The 23,971-nt window shown below is 42.7% G+C and overlaps 1 protein-coding gene across 17 annotated transcripts in view; it reads right to left on the bottom strand.

The window, feature by feature from the left end:
- pds5a (PDS5 cohesin associated factor A) overlaps positions 1-23,971 on the bottom strand; it is a 200,643-nt gene that overhangs the window by 55,839 nt on the left and 120,833 nt on the right. For all 17 annotated transcript variants that reach the window (XM_033027250.1, XM_033027267.1, XM_033027259.1 and 14 more), the window contains 4 exons: positions 19,297-19,436; positions 17,841-17,956; positions 16,486-16,591; positions 15,972-16,132 (listed from right to left, as the gene is read on the bottom strand). In XM_033027250.1, coding sequence (XP_032883141.1) covers positions 15,972-16,132; positions 16,486-16,591; positions 17,841-17,956; positions 19,297-19,436 — 523 coding nt within the window. The remainder of the gene's footprint in view (positions 1-15,971; positions 16,133-16,485; positions 16,592-17,840; positions 17,957-19,296; positions 19,437-23,971) is intronic.

The raw sequence follows: 23,971 nt of genomic DNA on the forward strand, positions 1-23,971 counted from the left end.
TGCATTCGACACTGTTGATCACTCAATACTTTTGGACAGGTTGGAAAAATGGGTGGGGCTCTCAGGCACAGTCTTAAGTTGGTTCAGGTCATATTTACAAGATAGGAACTATTTTGTTTCCATTGGCGACTTTGTATCAGAACCAACCAACGTGACGTGTGGAGTCCCGCAAGGTTCGATCTTAGGGCCCTCTTTATTCAACATCTACATGCTCCCACTAGGGCAAATCATGCGAAATAATAATATTGACCACCACTGCTATGCCGATGACACTCAAATCTATGTAGCGCTATCACCAAATGACTATCGCCCCATAGATCTGTTGTGCCAGTGCATTGAGCAAGTCAAAGACTGGATGTGCCAACATTTTCTCCAACTAAATAAGGACAAAACGGAGATAATTGTTTTTGGTGCTAAAAAAGAAAGGCTTAAAGTAACCCAACACCTTCACTCTCTGTCCCTGAAAACTTCAAACAAAGCCAGAAATCTTGGGGTCATTATGGATTCAGATTTAAATTTCGACAGTCACATCAAATCAGTAACAAAATCGGCCTACTATCACCTCAAAAACATAGCAAGATTAAGAGGACTCATGTCAGCTCAAGACTTAGAAAAACTTGTACATGCCTTTATTAATAGTAGGCTAGATTATTGTAACGGTCTCCTTGCAGGTCTTCCAAAAAAAACTGTCAGGCAGCTACAGCTTGTTCAGAACGCTGTTGCTAGAGTTCTAACAAAGACCAAAAAATTTGAACACATTACACCAATTCTTAAATCCTTACATTGGCTCCCTGTATGTCAGAGAATTGATTTTAAAATCCTGCTGCTCACCTATAAATCACTACATGGTTTAGGGCCAAAGTATATCACTGACATGCTTCCACTATATAAGCCTTCTAGACCGCTAAGATCTTCTGAAACCAATCTGTTAGTGATTCCCAGAGTAAATACAAAACATGGGAAAGCAGGATTTAGTTACTATGCATCAAATAGCTGGAATAAACTTCCTGAAGATTTAAGACTTGCCTCAACTTTGACCACTTTTAAAACAAGACTGAAAACTTTTATGTTTGCTTTAGCTTTCAGCTAAATCTTAACTACATTGCACTTTTTATAATGCATTTTTAATTTTGCTTTTCTTTTCTTTTAGTTCTATTTTATTTCATTTTATTATTTCATTTATTGTATGACATGCTTTTATGTGAAGCACTTTGAGTCTGCCTCGTGTATGAAATGTGCTATATAAATAGAGTTGCCTTGCCTTGCCTTGTCTTGCCTTTAATAATTTCAAAGGATAGTTGGGAGGAAAGTCTTCTATATTTACACTACTGGTCTCTCAATGTTAGGCACTCACTAATACAATTTAAAATACTGCATAGACTCTATTATTCAAAGTCCAAATTGAATAAAATCTTCCCAAATGTCTCTCCTATTTGTGATAAATGTCTCCTCCAAGAATCAACTATAACCCATTCTTTTGCTTCCTGTACAAAATTACAAAACTTTTGATATATTTTCCAAAATACTTAAAACAACATACTTAAAATAAAATTGGATCCCGACATAAAATTGATCACACTAGGTATGTCCGAGGTATGTTCTGAGCTAACGATATTCAAAGATGTTTCCTTAACTATGGCCTGATAACGGCGAAAAAATTTATATTTAAATTTTGGAAACAGACAACAGTCCCCACAGTGAAGATGTGGATCACAAACATGTCCGAGACACTACATTTGGAAAACATTAGGCTAGTCTTGGCGGAAAAACCAGATCAATTTCTCAAGACATGGACACCCTTCACCGAATTCTTACAAGAATAGCATGATGCAACACAAATTTAAATTTAAATCCAATGCAGGGTTGGGTGAGGTGGGCGGGGGGGCAAGGTATATCTCCACCTTTCTTTTTCCTTTTTTCTTATTTCTATATCTTTCGGCCACATTACTTGGGTAGTTTAGGGGTCTTTCTTTTGTTCTTTTTCTATCTATCTTTTCACTTTCCACTTTTTTCCTTTCTTGTTTTCTTTTTTCATTTTCATAGTTTAGGTAATAAGGTTAAAAATGAAGCTGTACAATAATTGTTTAATTTTAGATGCCGAATGTTTTATCTTTGTACAATGGCTTCTAATAAAAATAAATAAATAAATACACTAAATCTCCACCCCCCCCCCAAAAGAAAGCGGCTGCCATTCCCGTTGGTAACGGTGTGGGCTTGTGAGGAATGTTCTGGAAATCCCGCCTCCCCCCTCCTTTGCGTGGCCCAGTAATTAGCAGAATCAAGCTAAGACTTCACGGGCAGGTCCCACTATGATGTAATTGTTGGACTCGGCAGCCTATGTAAATGAGATGCCATTGTGATTGGTGGACTGTGAGATGGCATTGTGACATCATCACTGGAAGCTGCTGGAAGAGTCTCCCTGTCAAAGGCAGTTATTATTTTTAAAGTTGGCTTTTTTAAAACTTTAAATATCAATAATTTGTGAAATATAACATAAAATCTGAAGGAAACTTATTAGATGGACGACTGGAAAAAACTGAGTAAGACTGCAAAAAATTTAGCACTATCATGTACGGTTTTGGCGAAAAGACAATAACAGACACACACACACAGAAACAAGACGAGACTTGTATAAATATGTAGATACTAGACCAAGCAGGACCCGTTGGGTTCCTGTCACACGGGAGGTCTGGTCCCCAAACACAACCCGGTCCAACGCAATATTCCGCCACTCACCCGTTCCCTCAATACAACCCGTTCCCCCAACGCAATATTCCACCACTTACCCATAGCCCCCAACTGCGCTGGGGCGGCTGATCCTCGAGCACTCCCTCCTCCTCCTCTTCAGCCTCCCAATTGCACTTGCTGCCAGGACTTTAAAATAATAATTCAATTGCATTTCCCCTGTCTCCCCCAGCACTCCCTCCCCCTCCGTTTTTGAACTTAAAAAACTTGCTGGCAGGACTCAGTGTACTGGGATTGCAACATTGTTGCGGGGAGAGCCAGCAAGGATTAGGATCCCATTGTGATGTCATAGCTGTAACTGCCACTGTTCAAAGCTGTAACTGCCACTGATGAATCTTTCCCAAACTGGATTTTGTAAAGTTAAAAATGTGAATAACTTGTAAAATATAACATCAATCTGAACGAAACTTGTTGAAAACACATCACAGGACAATTGTGAGTAAGGTGGTGCAAACATTGTAGCGCTGTCGTGTATCAGCTTTGGTGTAATTTCAGGATCTCACTCATTCACTCAAACTCACACGCAGACATCCAAACAAACAAGATGAGAGTTTTAGAAATATACTAGACCAACTGCAGACCCGTTGGGTCTGTTCCCCCAACGTGTGGTTGGGGGGGGTGGCATGCGGCGTCACACACATTAACCACCCCCCACACACACAAACTACCCCCTTGTTAATATATTAATATTATTAATTTACTCCTTTTACCTCATATTCGGCCTATCTACTGACGCATAGCCCGCAACTCGCAGGCGCGTCTAGAGAGGGAGGGGGGGGGTAAAGAGTGAGGGCAGAGAGAGAAGGGGGGTGAGAGGGAGGGGGCGAGAGGGGTTAGGGAGGGGGAGAGGGAGGGGGGGAGAGGGAGGAGAGAGGGAGGGGGGGGGAAACGGCCTCGCGGGGCCGGTCCCACCGATCAGCGGAGGCGTATGGAGTTGTGCGGGGCTGGTCCCGACATCGCGCGGGGCTCCAAAAATCTTGCACTGTCTGAAAATCCCGCGCGCCAACAGCCTGTCGGCCCGCAGGCGCATTGAGGGCGTACGCAGCTTCTCGACGGCGTACGCCTAGCGCGTGGCGTTGCACGATGACGCCACCGCCCGGCGTGCCGTTGCGTGATGATGTCACCGCCCGACGTCCAAATTCAGTCGGCCCGCCTCCTGCCCAGCTGATTGGTGAATATGATGTCGGGATCAGCCCCGCACAACTCCATATGATTCCGCGGTACAAATTGGGACCGGCCCCGCGCGGCCGTACGCCTCAAGCGACCACGTTTGGCCGCGCTAGACGCATGTAATCGCATGCTGGTGGGACAGGCCCTTTATGACCCGCACGACAATAACTGCCGCCGTCATTTACTTACAAAATTCTTAAGGGGTTGGACAGACTAGATGCAGGAAGATTGCTCCCGATGTTGGGGAAGTCCAGGACAAGGGGTCACAGCTTAAGGATAAGGGGGAAATCCTTTAAAACCGAGATGAGAAGAACTTTTTTCACACAGAGAGTGGTGAATCTCTGGAACTCCCTGCCACAGAGGGTAGTCGAGGCCAGTTCATTGGCTATATTTAAGAGGGAGTTAGATGTGGCCCTTGTGGCTAAGGGGATCAGAGGGTATGGAGAGAAGGCAGGTACGGGATACTGAGTTGGATGATCAGCCATGATCATATTGAATGGCGGTGCAGGCTCGAAGGGCCGAATGGCCTACTCCTGCACCTAATTTCTATGTTTCTATGTCATGTTCAAGCCGGTGATCGGCTGTGACCTCCCGATCTGCAGAGGGGGGGGGGGGGGTTGGAGTGAGCGGGTGGGCCTGGGAGCGTACTTCGAGCGGGGGGGGGGGGGGGGGGGAGTGGAGATGGGCCGGGCACCCAAATGAAGAGAGAGAGAAGCGGCTTGGATTGGTCGGCATGTGGGCATTGTGACGTCAGCAGCTTGTAAGAGCCGTTTAGATATTGAGTTTTGTTTGTGTTTTGTGATCAATTTTACTCACAATCTGCGGAAATAATTGACCAAGTAGTGGATGTGCGAATGTAAAAGTAAAATCGCTAGCGAAATGGTAAAAATCTCGGCATTTTTGCGTCTGGTTTTCGCGGAGTAACGAATCAAAGGCAAAATGCCGTACACCCACACACACAGAGTTTTAAAAGTATACTAGACCAAGTGCAGACCCGTTGGGTCTGCTCCCCCAATGGTGTGATCCTCCAAGCCAATATTCCACCATGCAACCGTCTCCTCCAATGGAACTGAAGCCGTTCCCAAATGTAAGATTCCAGCACTCCCCTGCCTCCCTCAGCAGTGGATTTAAAAAAAGATCCAATTGCACCTCCTCTGCCTGCTGCAGCAGTGAAAAGTTCAGAGTGTTCCTGTCTTGCAACTTTGTTTCGAAGTGTGTTGGAAGCTGAAATGGCTGCTTGTATGGGTGAGAAGCCAGTTTATTTGTGAAATAGTGGGGGGTGGGGGGAGAAGGATGTGATTAAAAACGTGTACTTAAACACAACGAAATGTAATGAGGAGCGGATACTTAGAAAGAAAAGCGAAATCTCTACCGAAATGGAAAAGATCTCGGAGATTGAGCGTCTGGATCCGGCGTGGCAATGAATCAAAGGAAGAAATGCAGCCGGCAGCCGTACATGTAAATGGGTCCATTCCGATTGGACATCTGCGAGCATCGGCCATTCCGATTGGACATCTGCAAGTATCGGGCACGAATCAAAAGGCAGAAAGGGAGCCGGACGGCAGCCGGACGGATAGCCCCAGAGTTTTATAGATATATAAAAAATAAATAAAATAGATAGATATAGATAAATAATCTAAGGTACACAAAAGTGGAATACCATAATTACATTTCTATACACAGAAATTCGGGATAGATTGGCGGCGCGGTGGTAGAGTTGCTGCCTTACAGCGCCAGAGATCCGGGTTCGATCCCTACTACGGGTGCAGCATGTACAGAATTTGTACGTTCTCCCCGTGACTGCGTGGGTTTTCTCCAAGATGGTTGGTTTCCTCCCACACTCCAAAGACGTACAAGTTTGTCGGCTAATTAGCTTGGTGGACATGTAAAAAATGACCTTTGATGTGTATAGGATAGTGTTAATGTGCTGGGATTGCTTGTCGGCAGTGGCGTAGCGCGTGGGGGGGGGGCCAAAAAATGGTTGGATAAAAAGAAATTATAAAATGGCAAAAAAATTTGTTCTAAAGGCCGGAACATGCCCCAGCTCCGAGTTCTGGTCGCCGCAGTCCCAGCTCCGAGGCCAGGTCGCCGCTGCCGCTGCTCCAGCTCCGATGCCGTGTGGCCGCTGCCGCTGCCCCCGCTCCGAGGCCAGGTCGCCGCTGTCGCTGTCCCCGCTCCGAGGCCAGGTCGCCGCTGCCGCCGCCCCAGCTCCGAGGCCAGGCCGCCGCTGTCGCTGCCGCCGTCCCAGCCACTGCCGCCACCGTCCCAGCTCCGATACCGGGCGGCCGCTGCCGCTGTCCCAGCTCCGAGGCCAGGCCGCCGCTATCGCTGCTGCTGCCCCAGCCGCTGCCGCCGTCCCAGCCGCTGCCGCCGCCGTCCCAGCTCCGATGTCGGGCGGCCGCTGCTGCTGTCCCAGCTCCGAGGCCAGGCCGCCGCTGCCGCTGTCAAAGCCGCCGCTGCCGCTGCCCAGCTCCGAGTTCTGGTCGCCGCTGCCGCTGTCCCAGCCGCCGCCCCAGCTCTGAGGCCGCCAGCTCTGCCATTAGGCCTCGGCGCAGGCGGAGACGGGGGATACGACAAAAGAAGTCGCATCCCCCGAAGGAAGAGACCAAAAACGTGTTCCCCCCCACCCCCCACATACACAACATAATAAATCAAAAATCAACTAAACAGGACAAAAGAACACAAAAAAAGAAGAAAAAAACAGACAGACTGCAGGCGAGCCGCAGCTGCTAAGGCAGCGCCGCCATCTTTTTGTTAGGTTGAGAAAATAAATACAAAACTTGGATTTATAACAGCTCATGGGCCATGGCTAGCCGCTAATGAGGAGGCGCAATATTTTAAACTGCCCCGGGCGCTCAAAACCCACCCTACGCCACTGCTGGTCGGTGTGGACTCGGTGGGCCGAAGGGCCTATTTCCGGGCTGTATCTCTAAACTAAACTGAAGATACACAGTCTAACTGTAATTCATTGCTTGAAATAAATCAACAATTGGAAAAATAAACTTTGCACATTAAGTGCCTAAAATGTAGTTTGAACTGAAAATGGGGTTTACAATAATCATGGAACTCACCGACAAAAAACAAGCATAATCTAAAATCATAGCGTCATACGCAATTGGTCTCAATTTTCTACAAAGGCTACTACTTTTCCTGCTCAATACTTATTAAATTCTCTTTTAAAAAGTTACAGAGCTCTGTAGGATCTCAAAAATCTGACACCGGAAAATGTTCCTTCGCCTCATTTCCAGCTCTTTTGCGAATTATTTTAAATCTGAGCTTGAGATACAAGTCTCCCTACTAATGGAAACAGATTCTTGTTGCACTAACAAATCTTTCATAATTTTTAACAACTGTTAAATCTCCTGTAGCCTTCGGTTTCTGCAAGAAACAAATGACTCGCATGTCTGATGTTGTTCTCCTAAATGTTTTAAGCACCATTTACAAGGTTGTGATATACCTTTCCATCACCTCTCCAATTAAAGCATGGAGAGCTTAGAATTAAGCAAATTATCACAGCTAGAATTGAGCAGAGATCCATAATGGTTTGGCATAATTTCCATGCAGTATATCCTATTCCTATTTGCATGTTTCATGACATGTTGTTTTGCGACTGTCAAAGTAAAGGTATAATCTTTGGGGCTGCTTCATAATGTCAGAGCTGCCAAGTTTTGTCAGAGCATTTAACCATATAACCATATAACATTTACAGCACGGAAACAGGCCATCTCGGCCCTACAAGTCCGTGCCGAACACTTTTTTCCCTTAGTCCCACCTGCACTCATACCATAACCCTCAATTCCCTTCTCATCCATATGCCTATCCAATTTATTTTTAAATGATACCAACGAACCTGCCGCCACCACTTCCACGGGAAGCTCATTCCACACCGCTACCACGCTGAGTAAAGAAGTTCACCCTCATGTTACCCCTAAACTTCTGTCTCTTAATTCTGAAGTCATGTCCAGTATTCTAGCTCCTGAAGTACAGTATTTTGCTGAGGAAATCAGTATTTTTACACGTGGCCATTTTTTATGCGGTCACACCCATGTAAGAGTACAAGAATGCATAACTTGTTTATTGTGAGTTTGTAATACAGTTTATTGTGTATTATATGCCATTGCTGCTTTCTTGCATCACTCTCTCTCTCTCTCTCTCTCTCTCTCTCTCTCTGTGTTGGTTGGCGCCATCGTCTGCTTCAGTAAGGGAAGCTGGTCGGTGATTGGTCGCAACGCACCTTGGAAACAGCATCTGATTGGCCGCCGAGTGACCAGCGCATTATCCAATTGGATACAATGCCCTTGGAGACCGCGGCTGATTGGACAGGAGGAAACCGATTTGTTGATTGGACGGGAATTTTAAGGGAAGCTGGTCGGTGATTGGACGCAACCCCCTTAGAGACAGCAGTTGATTGGCCGCCAAATAATCGGGCACAAAAAAAAATCGACAAATAGGAAAACAAAAAAAATCGTAATAATATACAACAATCAGTTTTATTCATAGAAACATAGAAAATAGGTGCAGGATGAGGCCATTCGGCCCTTCGAGCCAGCACCGCCATTCATTGTGATCATGGCTGATCATCCCCTATCAATAACCCGTGCCTGCCTTCTCCCCATATCCCTTGACTCCACTAGCCCCCTAGAGCTCTATCTAAATCTCTCTTAAATCCATCCACTGCCCTCTGTGACGGGGAATTCCATAAATTCACAACTTTCTGGGTGAAAAGGTTTTTTCTCACAGTCTTAAATGACCTCCCCTTTATTCTAAGACTGTGGCCCCTGGTTCTGGACTCACCCAACATTGGGAACATTTTTCCTGCATCTAGCTTGTCAAGTCCTTTTATAATTTTATATGTTTCTATAAGATCCCCCTCATCCTTCTAAACTCCAGTGAATACAAGCCTAGTCTTTTCAATCTTTCCTCATATGACAGTCTCGCCATCCCAGGGATCAATCTCGTGAACCTACGCTGCACTGCTTCAATCCCAAGGATGTCCTTCCTCAAATTAGGAGACCAAAACTGTACACAATACTCCAGATGTGGTCTCACCAGAGCACTATACAACTGCAGAAGAACCTCTTTACTCCTATACTGAAATCCTCTTGTTATGAAGGCCAACATTCCATTAGCTTTCTTCACTGCCCGTTGTACCTGCACGCCAACTACAAGGACACCCAGGTCTCGCTGTACCTCCCCCTTACCTAACCTAACCCCATTGAGATAATAATCTGCCCCCTTGTTTTTGCCGCCAAAGTGGATACCCTCACATTTATCTATATTATACTGCATCTGCCCACTCACTCAACCTGTCCAGGTCACCCTGCAACCTCCTACCATCGTCTTCACAGTTCACACTGCCACCCAGCTTTGTGTCATCCGCAAACTTGCTAGTGTTGCTCCTAATTCTCTCTTCCAAATCATTAATATATATGGTAAACAGTTGCGGTCCCAACACCGAACCTTGCGGCACTCCACTCGCCACTGCCTGCCATTCTGAAAACGACCAGTTCACTCCTACTCTTTGCTTCCAGTCTGCCAACCAATTTGCTATCCATGTCAACACCCTACCACCAATACCATGTGCTCTAATTTTAGTCACCAGTCTCCCATGCGGGACCTTATCAAAGGCTTTCTGAAAGTCTAGATACATTACATCCACTGGCTCCCCTTCATCCATTTTACTTGTCACATCCTCAAAAAATTCCAGAAGATTAGTCAAGCATGATTTCCCTTTCATAAATCCATGTTGACTTGGACTAATCCTTTTACTGCTATCCAAATGCCCCATTATTACCTCTTTAATAATTGACTCCAGCATCTTTCCCACCACCGAAGTCAGGCTAACTGGTCTGTAATTCCCCGTTTCCTCTCTCACTCCTTTCTTGAAAAGTGGGATAACATTAGCTATCCTCCAATCCACAGGAACTGATCCTGAATCTATTGAACATTGGAAAATGATCACCAATGCGTCCACTATCTGGAGAGCCACCTCCCTGAGGACCCTGGGATGCAGACCATCAGGCCCAGGGGATTTATCATCCTTCAGTCCCATTAGCCTACCCAATACTATTTCTCGCCTAATGAAAATTTATTTCAGTTCCTCTACCCCCTTAGATCCTCTGTCCTCCAGTACATCGTCACATTGCACATAAAGTGCGAGTGAAATGAATTTGCCAGCAGCCGTAAAATGATAAAGAACACACAAAAACACACTAAATATTTAACACAAACATCCACCACAGCATTCATCACTGTGGTGGAAGGCTAAAAAATTTGGCCAGTCCTCCTCCATTTCCCCCCGTGGTCGGGAATTCAACCCTCCGCAGCAGCCGCTGCAGGCGTCCAGATGTAGACAGGTAAAAGTCCAATTAAGTCAAGAATCGGCACTTCCCCACCGGAGACCGCGGCTTCAGGTTGGTCGAAGATTTAAAGTCCCCACCGCGCCACAGCCAGAAGCATCGCAGACCCAGAAGCATCGCAGACCGCAGGGTCGGCGGTTGGAGCTCCCCTCCAGGGGTCCCCGGCGCGGGACCCCGCTCCTGATGGTAAGTCCACGCCGGGCCCGCGGTAGAAGTTGGGCACAGGCCGGCGGTGGAAGCTTCTTCTTTTCCCTGGTCCCCCACGAGGGATCCCAGGCTGCGGACGCCGCGCCAGCTGGAGCTCTGCAGACCGCGACTTCAGGCTGCCGCGGGCCAGCGAAAGGAGCACTCCCCTCCGGCAAGCCCTGGCGAGGGCTCGCCCTCTCCGCGCCGAGAGTCCGCGCTCCGCCCGCCGCTGAAGCCCCGGGCACATCTCCGGGAAAGGCCGCACCGTTCCTTGTTGTTAGGCCACGGGGGAGGCGACCTGGAAAAAGTCGTCTCTCCGTGGAGGAGGCGACCAAAACGGTTTCCCCCTCACCCCCCCCCATACAAGACCAACAAAGAAACATTAAAAACATACTTTAAAACACACTAAAAAAAAAAGTTGAAAAGACTAACACGCTGCTGACAGTGCTGTGGGCTTGCAGTGCTCCCACCGACCCATATATCATGCCTGAATGAATATCATGCCTGATCAGCAGTTTCTTCCCATTGAAGAAGAACCCTGGCACGAAACAACTCCTAATCCATTCCCTCCATAGATGCCGCCTAGCCCGCTGAGTTCCTTCAGCAGTCTATGTTTTTTATTTAACACTGAAATTGAAGATAGACATAAAGCTGGAGTAACTCAGCGGGACAGGCAGCAACTCTGGAGAGAAGGAATGGGTGACATTTCAGGTCATGACCCTTCTTAGGACTGAACTCTCCTCGGTGAGAGTCCTTGTGATTGACCCGAAACGCCACCCACTCCCTCTCCCCAGAGCCGCCGCCCGTCCCGCTGAGCCACCCCAGCCCCCCGTGTCCACCTTCAGCTCCAGAGCCAAACAAAAAACACAGAGTGCTGGAGGAACTCAGCGGGCCAGGCGGCACCCGTGGGGAGAACGGACCAGGAGCCGCCCCGCGCCAGGCCCCCCCCCCCCCCCCCCCAAACAGGAAGGAACAGCAGATGCAGCCGTCCCCACAAAACGCCAAATGATTCCGGGAATGCCGAGGTGAGAGAGGGAGCGAGAGAGACGAGATGGGGAGCGGGAGAGCGTGAGAGAGAGAGAGAGAGGGGGAGGGAGGGAGGGAGAGAGAGAGCGAAAGACAGAGAGACACAGCAAGAGAGGGAGAGAGAGAGAGAGGGATGGAGGGAGAGAGAGAGAGGGGAGAGAGCAAGAAAGAACGAGAGACCCGAACCCAAGCACGGCGGCAGACCAACGCCCACAAAAACAATCATCCAGATCTTGAAACCCAAACCACCAATAGATTTAATCTGTTGCAATCCCCGGAGGTACAGCATGACCCCCCACATCCCTGCATTTTCCAAGCAGCAAGATCCCAAGTTAACCTCACCGGGCCACCACCCCTCCATTGGCGAGTGGCATGTCAACGAAACAGGAGGTCGGGCTGATCCCGGCTGCTCCCACCTGCTGGCTGCACCTTGTTGTTACGATTATCTATGGTCGATTTTGCATTGTTAAATATGGGCTTTTTAAAAAAAAATCAGAATTTAACAACGTAAAACCATACATCCGTATTCTTATCGCATTTCCGTACAAAATACAGAAAATCCGTACTACATGGCAGCTCTGTAATGTACCATTCAGCTTGTTCTTCATATTAAAGTGCATGTAATATCAGCTAGTCAAAAAATCTATTTTAAAATCATTTTGCCTTTGTGCTTCAAATCAATCTTTTGTTCCATCGCTCTAACAGAGTGCATAACTAACACAAAGGTACTGTGATTCACTTGAATTGTCTTTGCAGCAGAAATGGCCCATTTTGATAATGATAAAGAAAGTCATCCAAATTTGTAAAATTCCATAATATGCTGGAAAGCTGCAATCTGACCAAGTAGAAGATGAGGTGCTGTTTCTTAAGTTCATTATATGCATCATTATTATAGTGCATGCAGGAGGCCACAGACTAATAGGTCAGCGTGTGTGGTTTATTACACATTTGTCACATGTATTGAGAGACAGTGAAAAACCTTGCGAAATGAAGACTTAAAATGGCAAGTAACAAGAACTTGTATTCAGAACATAAATGGCACTTTGGAATATTTTTGGGGAGATACACTGAATTCCAGTTCTAATCATAACGATGAAAATTCAAAGCCAGCAAACTAGACATTAATTAAGCAAAGGTGGCTGGCCTTCCAATGGTAAAGTATAATCTGAAGAAGGGTTTCGGCCCGAAACGTCACCTATTTCTTTCGCTCCATAGATGCTGCTGCACCCGCTGAGTTTCTCCAGCATTTTTGTGTACCATTAATTAAGCAAAGATAGGAGTAGTTTTATTGAAGTTTATAAAATTGAAAAGAAAATGCATTTGTCTGGACAGTTTGCATCACCCAATTATGTTATGGTTGATCAGTCTTTCACTAGCTTAGGTATAGTTCATATTAAGTGTTAAAGTTTTCTTTCCTTCCAATGGTACAATGATTTTTGAGAAAAGATTGTCAAGTCACGTGACTTGGGCAGAGTGATCTCTTAAACTAATTATGATTGTTCAGTGGGAAATTTATTGACATTTTTTCACTCCACCAATGAATTGTGTCTTATGAATGCAATGGGAAAAGTATAATTTGATGCACAGTGCAAGTCAGTTGCGTGGGGTAGGTCAAATGAATCAGTAGTTTTTGTCTTCTCATCGTCAAGCCTTTCAAACTCAATTATCACTGTGTTTACTTTCACATAAACACAGCCAATCCATGAGCACACACTGATGTAGAAGAATAACTATAATATAGTGTAGATTCATGTGTTAAGTCTGTTAGTACAGAGTTCACGGTTGCAATTCAATGCATTAAGTTAAACAACCCTTCGATATGATTTAATGTAATTTGCTGCTATGAGCCCAAAGTCCATTTTTCATCACTGAACTTGCAGAATGTTTTCTTCCAATGTCAATTTCTCATCCAACTGCCAGATATATCATAAAGTACTCCATAAAATTTAAATGGGAGAGAGCCAATAACTGGAAAACAACTAGTAAATACAGCAGTGCTTGGATGTGAAGCACTTTGGTGATGACCAAAAAGGTGTGCGTGAGGAGGCAAAGCAAATCATTAAAATTGTGACCGGAAGTGCAGACCAAAAATTATCCAGATATACAACCACAAAAACATTGCCATTAACTTTTGTAGTATATTCTCTACTGATCATTCTCCTCATCTGCCTCCAACCAAGAGGCCTTCCTACAGTCATTGGCTCTACTATTCAATGAAAAGTCAAATTTTCTTTTGACAAATCTAACAGATAAAACTTCAAAAACAAGGCAGATTCAAAAAAGATTCTGTCCAACCAAACATCATGGCAATGAATTGTGTAAAATGTTTGGGACAAAGACCGTAATGTTTGGGACAAAGACCCGTCCTTTATATATTTGCCTCTGGACTCCACAATTTGAGATTTGTATTAGAAATAAATCACGTGTGGTTAAAGTGCCCATTGTCAGATTTTAATAAAGGCCATTTTTATACCATTTGGTTTCACAATGTAGAAATCACAGCTATGTTTATACATAGTCCCCCCATTTCAGGGCACCATAATGTTTGGGACACATGGCTTTACGGGTCTTTGTAATTGCTCAGGTGTGTTTAATTGCCTCTTAAATGCAGGTATAAGAGAGCTCCCATCACCTAGTCTTTCCATCACGTTTGGAGACTTTTGTTGCTGTTTATCAACACAAGGACAAAAGTTGTGCCAATGAAAGTCAAATAAGCCATTATGAGAAACAAGAATAAAACTGTTAGAGACATCAGCCAAACCTTAGGCTGTTTGGAACATCATTAAGAAGAAAGAGAGCACTGGTGAGCTTACTAATCGCAAAGGGACTGGCAGGCCAAGGAAGACCTCCACAGCTGATGACAGAAGAATTCTCTCTATAATAAAGAAAAATCCCCAAACACCTGTCCGACAGATCAGAAACACTCTTCGGGAGTCAGGTGTGGATTTGTCAATGACCACTGTCCGCAGAATACTTCATGAACAGAAATACAGAGGCTACACTGCAAGATGCAAACCACTGGTTAGCCGCAAAAATAGGATGGCCAGGTTACAGTTTGCCAAGAAGTACTTAAAAAAAGCAACCACAGTTCTGGAAAATGGTCTTGTAGACAGATGAGACGAAGATTAACTTAGATCAGAGTGATGGCAAGAGCCAAGTATGGAGGAGAGAAGGAACTGCCTAAGATCCAAAGCATACCACCTCATCTGTGAAACACAGGGTGTTATGGCCTGGGCATGTATGGCTGCTGAAGGTACTGGCTCACTTATCTTCATTGATGCTACAACTGCTGATGGTAGTAGCATAGTGAATTCTGAAGTGTATAGACACATCCTATCTGCTCAAGTTCAAACAAAAGCCTCAAAACGTATTGGCTGGCATTCATTCTACAGCAAGACAATGATCCCAAACATACTGCTAAAACAACAAAGGAGTTTATCAAAGCTAAAATATGGTCAATTCTTGAGTGGCCAAGTCAATCACCGGATCTGAACCCAATTGAGCATGCTTTTTATATGCTGAAGAGAAAACTGAAGGGGACTAGACCCCAAAACAAGCATAAGCTAAAGATGGCTGCAATACAGGCCTGGCAGAGCATCACCAGAGAAGACAACCCAGCAACTGGTGATGTCCATGAATCGCACTTCAAGCAGTCATTGCATGCAAAGGATATGCAATAAAATACTAAACATGGCTACTTTCATTGACATGACATTGCTGTGTCCCAAACATTATGGTGCCCTGAAATGGGGGGGACTATGTATAAACACTGCTGTAATTTCTGCATGGAGAAACCAAAATGTATAAAAATGGCATTTATTAAAGTTTGACAATGTGCACTTTAACCACATGTGATTTTTTTCTATTACAAATCACAATTTGTGGAGTACAGAGGCAAATAAATAAACGATGGGTCTTTGTCCCGAACATTATGGAGGGCACTGTACATACTTCGTAAGTGATAGGAGCAGAATTAGGCCATTCAATCATGGCTGATCTATCTCTCCCTCGTAACTCCATTCTCCTGCCTTCTCCCTATAATCCCTGACACCCGTCTTAATCAAGAATCTATTTACCTCTGCCTTAAAAATATCCATTGACTTGGCCTCCAAAGCCTTCTGTGGCAATGAATTCCACAGGCCCACCATTCTCTGACTAAAGAAATTCATCCTCATCTCCTTCCTAAAGGAATGTCCTTAATTCTGAGGCTATGACGTCTGGTCCTATACTCTCCCACTAGTGAAAACATCCTCCCCACATCCACTCTATCCAGGACTTTCAGGTTTCAGTTTCAATGAGGTCCCCTTCATCCTTCTAACCTCCAGCGAGTAGAGGCCCTGTGCTGTCAAACATTATATGTGCATATACATACGTAAATCTTCCTGCAACTGCGTTACCTGTAACATGACAACACGGAAACAAGAGTTCTGCTCATTTTACAAACTTTTCCTTGCCCAGATAGCTTTTTCAAAAAGTTGGACTTACGAACGAATTTGTAGAAGGTCTGTCTCTATTTTGTGCCCCGTGTTTCTAAAGATTTGAATAGCAGCTTCAGCAACTTTATCATCCTCCATTTTTAGACACTGCAAGAGCGATTCATATGTCTCTGAAGAGTGGAAGGAGGTAGGATGTGTGAATGATAAAACCTGCCGGACAGTAATTGGGGGAATAAATAAATCTTTTACAAATTCTTATTTATTCTTGGGTACAATGTGCACTATTTTTTAAATAAACTGAAATTCCAAAATGGCAATTACTGTTAAACAATATGCAGTAGCTAATTCATTACTGTTACTTAATATCAAAAGCTTCAAAAAATAGAATCAGACTACAAAATGAAACATAGTCAGTTTGAAATTTATACAACAGAAAACTCAAATTACAATTATTGGATGTTTATATTTCTAAGGAGTTTCTAAATGCAAACAATGTAATTCAAAGCATCAATCTAAATTGATATCAAACTAATAGAATTACTCTCCATATGAGTGGCAAATACCTTAAGCAACTCCAAGCCTGCCCTAATTGCAGAATCAGGTGACACACCCTCTTCTTCATCATCTGCAGTCCCTTCTATGGATTTGTTCATTAGTTTCACTAAAGAGCTGAAAAATACAAATGCGTTATGACTTAAAATTAAGCATATTGGGATACAAATTGACAGGTGGTCTGCCAGCCTTACGAGTATAAAAATACTTTTAAAAACTCTGGAAGTTAGTACAATTAATAATAACAATAATACATTTTATTTGTATAGCGCTTTTCAAGGACTCGCTTGAAAGTCGCTTTTATGAATGGTCAGATTTTATTTTAAACATTCATATATTTGCAGAGATTCATTTAAAAGATGTTAGAGAGGACTATCTAGAATTCTATTTTATGTTCAAAAGTTGACAGATGGGATGGGATTTTTTTTAAATTCAGGAGAATGAGGGAAATTGCTTCAAACTAAAATTTATGAAGATATCAAAAAGCTAACAGCCCGTCCCAAAATTTCTAGCAGTGGGATTTCACAGAAATACAAACTGAAGTATATACCCTTATTTTAAAATATTTTTGGAAGAGGGAAAGCTACATCAGCTGTTGTGGATACATCTGTTGTTAAGGCATCCCATATAAAGATTAAACATCATTTAATCTTTCAAGATGCTTATACTGTGCAAAGAGACTAAAGTATGCTTCCACCTTGTAGAACAGAATTTCCATTTGGATAGACGATGAAAAAAAACACAAGCGTGACAACGCAGTTGTTTCTAGAGCCCAAAATTAACCACCATGCTGGGCAAAACGAGGACTCCAATGCATCCACACTGACTCTCTATGCCATATTATGAGAATCTATGAACATCATGCACTTCAACCTTGAACAAAACTGTAAAAATGTGAGGCACGAGGTTTTAATTAGTGCTAGAATCTCCTTGAGAAGATCGTATGTACATTGAAATTACTTGATACATTTTCGCAAATCTTAAATTATTTCTTCATAGAAATATTTGGTATCAGGTCATTATTGTCACGTGTACTGAGGTACAGTGAAAAATTTTGTTTAGTGTACTATTCAAGCAAATCATGCCATATATGTGTACTGCACTACAAATAGAGAAAGGAAACTAAGTGCAGAATATAGTGTTACAGTGACAGAGAAAGAGTATACATTTTTTTTTTAGTGCAATTTCATTTGGTTGCTGAAATTGTAAGACTGCAGTAGCAAATCTTGCACGTAAGATTATTTAAATGTTGATACTCTGCATAATTCATTTCAGTAAACTAAACTTTCTTTCTTTGGAAACAGCAACCTCTTTTTTACTGAATTTATCAAGGTTTCAAATACCTTAAATATTTTGAAAGCTATACCTGATGGCTTCTGAGTCAATGTGCACAGGTGCAATCCTTTCTAGTAAGAATTTCACCATTTCCAGGAAGGGATTAGTCGGCTGCTTGGGATTTGCAAGTTTACGTGTAATTTCTCTCTAAATAATAAAGGAAATAAAAAGCATTGTTAAATCACATTCAAACACGTGCAAAGTAATTGATTCAGAAATGACAATCATTAATGGTTAGCCACAAATTGCTAGTTTTACAAGTTTGTTGTTTGCTAATGGTTAGGTGCAAAATGCTGGATTATCAATTACCAAGAAGGACATGGACTATCACATCATTTATACAGTTTACCATCTTAATTTATTTTAAGGTAACAAGACAGTCTTCCACAAAAAAGTATTCATCTTTTTACCACCAGGGTTAATTGTCACTTTTAATCATTCAGATCAATTGTACATTTTAACTAGACCGTACCAAAACATCTTGGATTTAGATAATCTTGCATTATATGGCTTCAGACATCCTTTGTGAGGTAATACCAAAGAGTTGTGGTGGGGGAGGTTTATTTTCATTTTTAAACCGAGAAAGAGGAGCTTTCCTAACACCTGATTCTGCACGAACAACCTAGCCTGAAGCTGACAGTTATAACTGACAGCATTTTTTAAGGTTTCCACAGGCCTGACCTCCCAGGCATAAGGAGCCTGAAAATTGAAAACTCGTTATTACTCCACTATTAACAGGGAGAAAGCCCATGAGGGTAGGGAATGTATAGCATTTCTGGATAGTGAACATCCTCCCCACTCATCACCAGAAGCTTCTATGGTTAAGAAGCCTGGGGTTGGGGGCTCATTTACTGTGATGAAAAAGATTCTATGCTGCTGATAGGCAGAGCGCTCACCTCCTCTAGATATTGCCTGGGTGCACGTTGGAAGAAACAAGATATGTTCAAGAGTGTACTTCTGGCAAACTCTGATGGATAACCTTAGTAATATCTGTCGTGCTGTTATTTACATGCAAATTAAAGAACAACCTGGAGTGAGGGGCTGTGATGCACTAACAAAACAAATTTCAAATAGCTTCTGCCCAGTCTACCATACCATTAATTTGCAAAAGCAATATTTCCCCAGCTACTTAACCTACTTAGACACGCATTCAATGTCAATTGGACTTATGGCAAGGACAAACTAAAATCCTGCAGATTCCTTAGAATCAGAATCACACTGAACAGTTCACAACTTTGATAACTGACATGCAACATCTCTGGCACCAAAGTTTAACACCACACTTGGAACCTTATTCTTCACAGATGTGAATTATTTCAAAGGATTCTGAAAATGCTGAATTTATATTTAATTTTTTCCTCATTTTCCCGTCCTTCTCTTTCTTCTTACTTAATCCAATGTTTACTTAACAACACAATCACTGATGATAAAAATCAAGCTTCTTTAATTAGAAATATCATAGGCAGTTAATAACAACATTCCCTTACCACACAGACTTCTGCTTGCTTGCAAGAGCAGGCAGGACTAATCAGCAGCTCCAATTGAGTGCGCAGCCTCTCATCATCACCCAGGACTTGGTTAAATTTCTTCATGAAATCCTGTGCTTTTCCTGGGTCAGGCAAATTTTCTATTTGCAGAATAATAAATGTTAAAGTTATATATAATTAATACTCACAGCAGCTAATTAAAAAAAAAAAAAACTTTTTAATGGAACATTTCCAAAATCAAATTTTGAATAGTATTTGTTCTTGTTCCAATGTAATCACGTTATTTTCCATGTACCAGAGAAATTCAACTGCATAAATCAGAAATCCCTGTCCCTTTAGGGATTGTTCCAAATGAAACCTGTGATCCACACCTCTACCACATGCACTTCCCCTCATGTTGGCATCATAATTTTATTCACGTAGGTGACAAAATAATAATGGCTGTAATTTCACCCAAGGAGAAAGATTTTTTTGTATTTGTTTTATTGAAAAAGCATGTTTGTAAATTAGTTAGGACCAAGATTAATTTGCCACAAAAAAAAAATTCTTGCTGCTTACATAAAGTCAGTTCTTTCTCTATTTAGTATAAAAGCAGTCAGGTTTACCGTCCAAATATACATCAATGAACACAAGATATTGTCTCCAGACAAGTTTAAAAGAGCAGTGAGGGGGGGGGGGGGGGGGGGGGGGGGGCAGTGCAGGGTATAGATGTTAGACAACCATAAGACAAAAAGGCAGGAAAAAATACTTTGACTAGTTATTGTTGTCATGAGTAACTTTCTTACAGTAGTGTTGCATTAGCAGTATTGCATCTGACTACATTGAGCTGAAAGCTTTGCTCAGTTGCAAATTCTACTTGGGAGTGGAGTTTCCACTCTTGGTACTTAACCAAATTTTTATTCTGGACATTCTCAACAGGCTTCACAAATAGAAGCAAATGCTTCAATGAACAATCTATGCTAGTGGATTATATTATATCACAAGATCAGTCAAAGAGCAACTGCGCAACAGATATGCCCAAAACTAGAGTGCAGTTTATCTGAAGAGTTTCTTAATATTATTTGTAATCAATAAATGCAAGCTACTGCTCATAGAATAACACCAAATTTCAAAACCTACAAGGTTGTCAATTTACTTTGGAAGACGATTGTACAATCAAATTATATGCTCATAAATGGCGGTAAACCGCTTGCAAAACATTTTGGCCCCCCAAAATGTTTTACCACCACATTTCCTCTGATACCACAGCCAGGGTGAATTACAGTACTCTATGTTCGGGTAGCAAACAAAACAGAAGAGTATGGTACCCCTTATATGGTTCTGTTGAAACAGAATGACATTCGGGGCATTTTGATAGGCCCATGCAATTAGCAGCAACAGCAATTGCTGATATACAATGGTGGATTAAGAGTGTCTCATATGCTTCCAGGAAAATTCTGGTTGAAACACCTGCTATCATTCTACAGACTGTTGCAAGTGCGCTAGGTTGGGGCGCTACTGATACCATTACCAGCTGTGGAGGTAGATGGAATATGGAAGAGGTACCATTGCTCAAAGCACATGGAATTAACTACCTAGAATTGTTAAGTACATTTCATTGGCTTAAAGCTTATTGCTCTAATGTGAAAAATCTGCATGTGCAGGTTCAGATTGACAACACTTCGGCAGTAGCATATGTCAATCACATGGGTGGAATCAAGTCAGAGTCTTGTGACAGATTGGCAAACGTTATCTGGCACTGGTGTATTATTCGAAACATTTGGCTTTCGGCAATCTACCTACCGGGTAGATTCAATATAATTGCAGACACCAGGTCACGAAAATTTAATGACAATACGGAATGGATGTTAAATCGTGACATTTTTAATAAATTTGTCGCAAAATTTTTGGAATGCCAGAAATTGACTTGTTTGCTTCTACACTGAACCACCAATTACCTCAATATGTTTAATGGGAACCAGATCCAGGTGCAACAGCGGTGGATGCATTCTCGCTAAATTGGGGTGGAATGTTTTTATATGCATTTCCTCCCTTTTGTCTCATTAGTAGGTGTCTACAAAAGATCAAGCAGGATTCGGCTTCAGGATTGTTGGTGGTCCCAGATTGGCCTACACAACCATGGTCACAGAACCTCTTATGGATATTCCAAGACAAGAAAACCTACTTGTGCACCCTGTATCTGGTGATTTTCATCCTTTACATGATCATATTGATTTGTTGATTTGCAGATTCTAAAAAGGCCATATATCGGAAGAGGACTATCAGATCGCACTATGGATGTAATTGCAGGAGCCTGGAGAGATAGTACCCAGAAGCAGTACATTTCTTACATAAAGAAATGGGAGGTGTTTTGCTCAAGGCAGAATATTTCATACCACACTGCAGACATCTCAGATGTTTTAGAGTTTCTGTCAACACTGCATTTTGATTCCAATTTAAGTTATAGTGCGATCAATACTGCAAGGAGTGCCCTCTCTGCATATTTATGGAGAGCATCAGAACAACAGATTCTAGGATCACACCCTTTGGTCTGTAGGTACATGAAGGGAATTTTCAATGCCAAGCCTCCTAGACCCAGGTATACAGAAATCTGGAATGTGAGGGATGTGCTGATGTTACTTCGGGAATGGAGTCCCGTTTCACATTTGTCTTTAGACAAAATTACCATGAAGGTAGTCATGCTAATGGCATTAGTTTCAGCACAAAGAGTAGACATTACATAAATTACGTATAGATAGAATGGTAATGACAGCAGATGCAATTACATTCTATGTCTATGATTTACTCAAACAGAGCAGGCCAGGAGTCACGGGGTGTAAATTGGTCTTTACAGCATATCCTACGGATCCAAGACTATGTGTAGTGGCACATTTAAAATGTTACATTGAGACCACCAAGGACTTAAGAGGTGCAGAATCAGCATTGTTTATCAGCCATAAAAAACCACATAAGAAAGTGTCAGTACAGACTATCTCGAGGTGGCTGAAGCAGGTGCTGGTTGATGCAGGAATTGATACAGGTACTGACAAATTTTAATCTCATTCCACCAGGGCGGCAGCAATATCGGCGGCCAAGGATTTGGACGTTCCAATAGACCATATCCTCGCGGCCGTAGGATGGGCAAGTGAACGGATGTTTCACAAGTATTACCATAAAGAAATAGCAGACCCTGGGGCATTTGTTGGTGCTGTTTTGGATTCAGTATTAAATGTTTCCCTGCGATAAAAAGGGGACAAAAATGTTTTTGTTATGATAAATAAAACCATTAACTGATTACATTAATGTTATGGTTGTATATTATTGTTTTCACTCATTTAAAGTCAATCAATGCAGTGAGACACCTGGATTTGAATCTACGGCATGAAATCACAGAAGCTTTGAAATCTTCACGTAGTCACTCACGTGACTCCGAAGTAAAATAGTAAGATTAAACGAGAACTTACCAGTTTGAAGTTTGATCTTTATTTTATGAGGAGTTACGATGAGGGACTACGTGCCCTCCGTTCCCACCCTCATAAAGATCAACTGGAAGTTATGTTTGTCTCGCGTAGCTTACTATTATCATTCGGTAAATTATCATCTGTGATTTCACACCGCTGCTTTGAAGATTGACGCGTGTGCGCCTGGACGGGGTCTTCTTCACGTAGTCCATCATCGTAACTCCTCATAAAATAAAGATCAAACTTCAAACTGGTAAGTTCTCGTTTAATCTTACTATTCTTTGCCGCAGATGGCTGTGGAGCCCAAGAGTGGATATATTTAAGGTAGAGATAGATAGATTCTTGATTAGTGCAAGTGTCCGAGGTTATGGGGAAAAGGCAGGAGAATGGCATTAGGAGGGGAAGATAGATCAGCCATGATTAAATGGCGGAGTAGACTTGATGGGCCGAATGGCCTAATTTTGCTCCCATCATGTGATCTTATGAGCAGGTCAGGCAGCATCTCAGGAGAACATGGATGGGCAACGTTTCGTATTGGGAGCTTTCTTTAGACTGCGCCAAATGTGTTTGTGTAACTGATTAATTATACACTTTTGTAATATCTTGAACATTTTTGATTAAGTTTCATTCAAAATGGGGGTTCTCTCTAATCTAAAAAAAGACGTATTAATAAAAAAACATTCCTGCTACCCTTATATTCAGACCAAGAATTATACAGCGTGTTATTGAAAGGGTGTGGTTAAAATAACTGCATAGTCTTAAAATGCAGGGCCATAACGCTAGTAAGTTTTTCCTGCAAGCGCAACATACCTTTAGTATGTGGAAATCACATAAAGTAGTCATCCTAATTATATTTGTTCAGAAAAGTTGAACAACTTATCCTTCAACGTCACTAACTTTCTCCAGATCAAAGTTGTAGCTAAAGGCATTCGCATAGGTCCAAGCTATGCCACATCCAGAGACCAATGTCAATCAGTGATTCACTTGCAGTTCTTCCAACCTAATGTACTGCATTTAGTTTTCACAATGCAGACTTTTCTAGTAAAGAAACCAAACGCAGAATGGGCGATTACTTTGCAGTTACTCTGTATGAGAGACCCTGAACTTCCAGCTGTCTGCCACTTAAGGAATAACACTTGATCTTCCACCTGGGCACATTGCAGCATGCAGGACTCAATATCAAATTCTTTAACATAATAATTCACGCTATTTTTGTTTATATCAGAACTAGCCAT

Source organism: Amblyraja radiata, chromosome 1, assembly GCF_010909765.2.
Source record: "Amblyraja radiata isolate CabotCenter1 chromosome 1, sAmbRad1.1.pri, whole genome shotgun sequence".
In the NCBI taxonomy this organism is placed as follows: Eukaryota; Metazoa; Chordata; class Chondrichthyes; order Rajiformes; family Rajidae; genus Amblyraja; species Amblyraja radiata.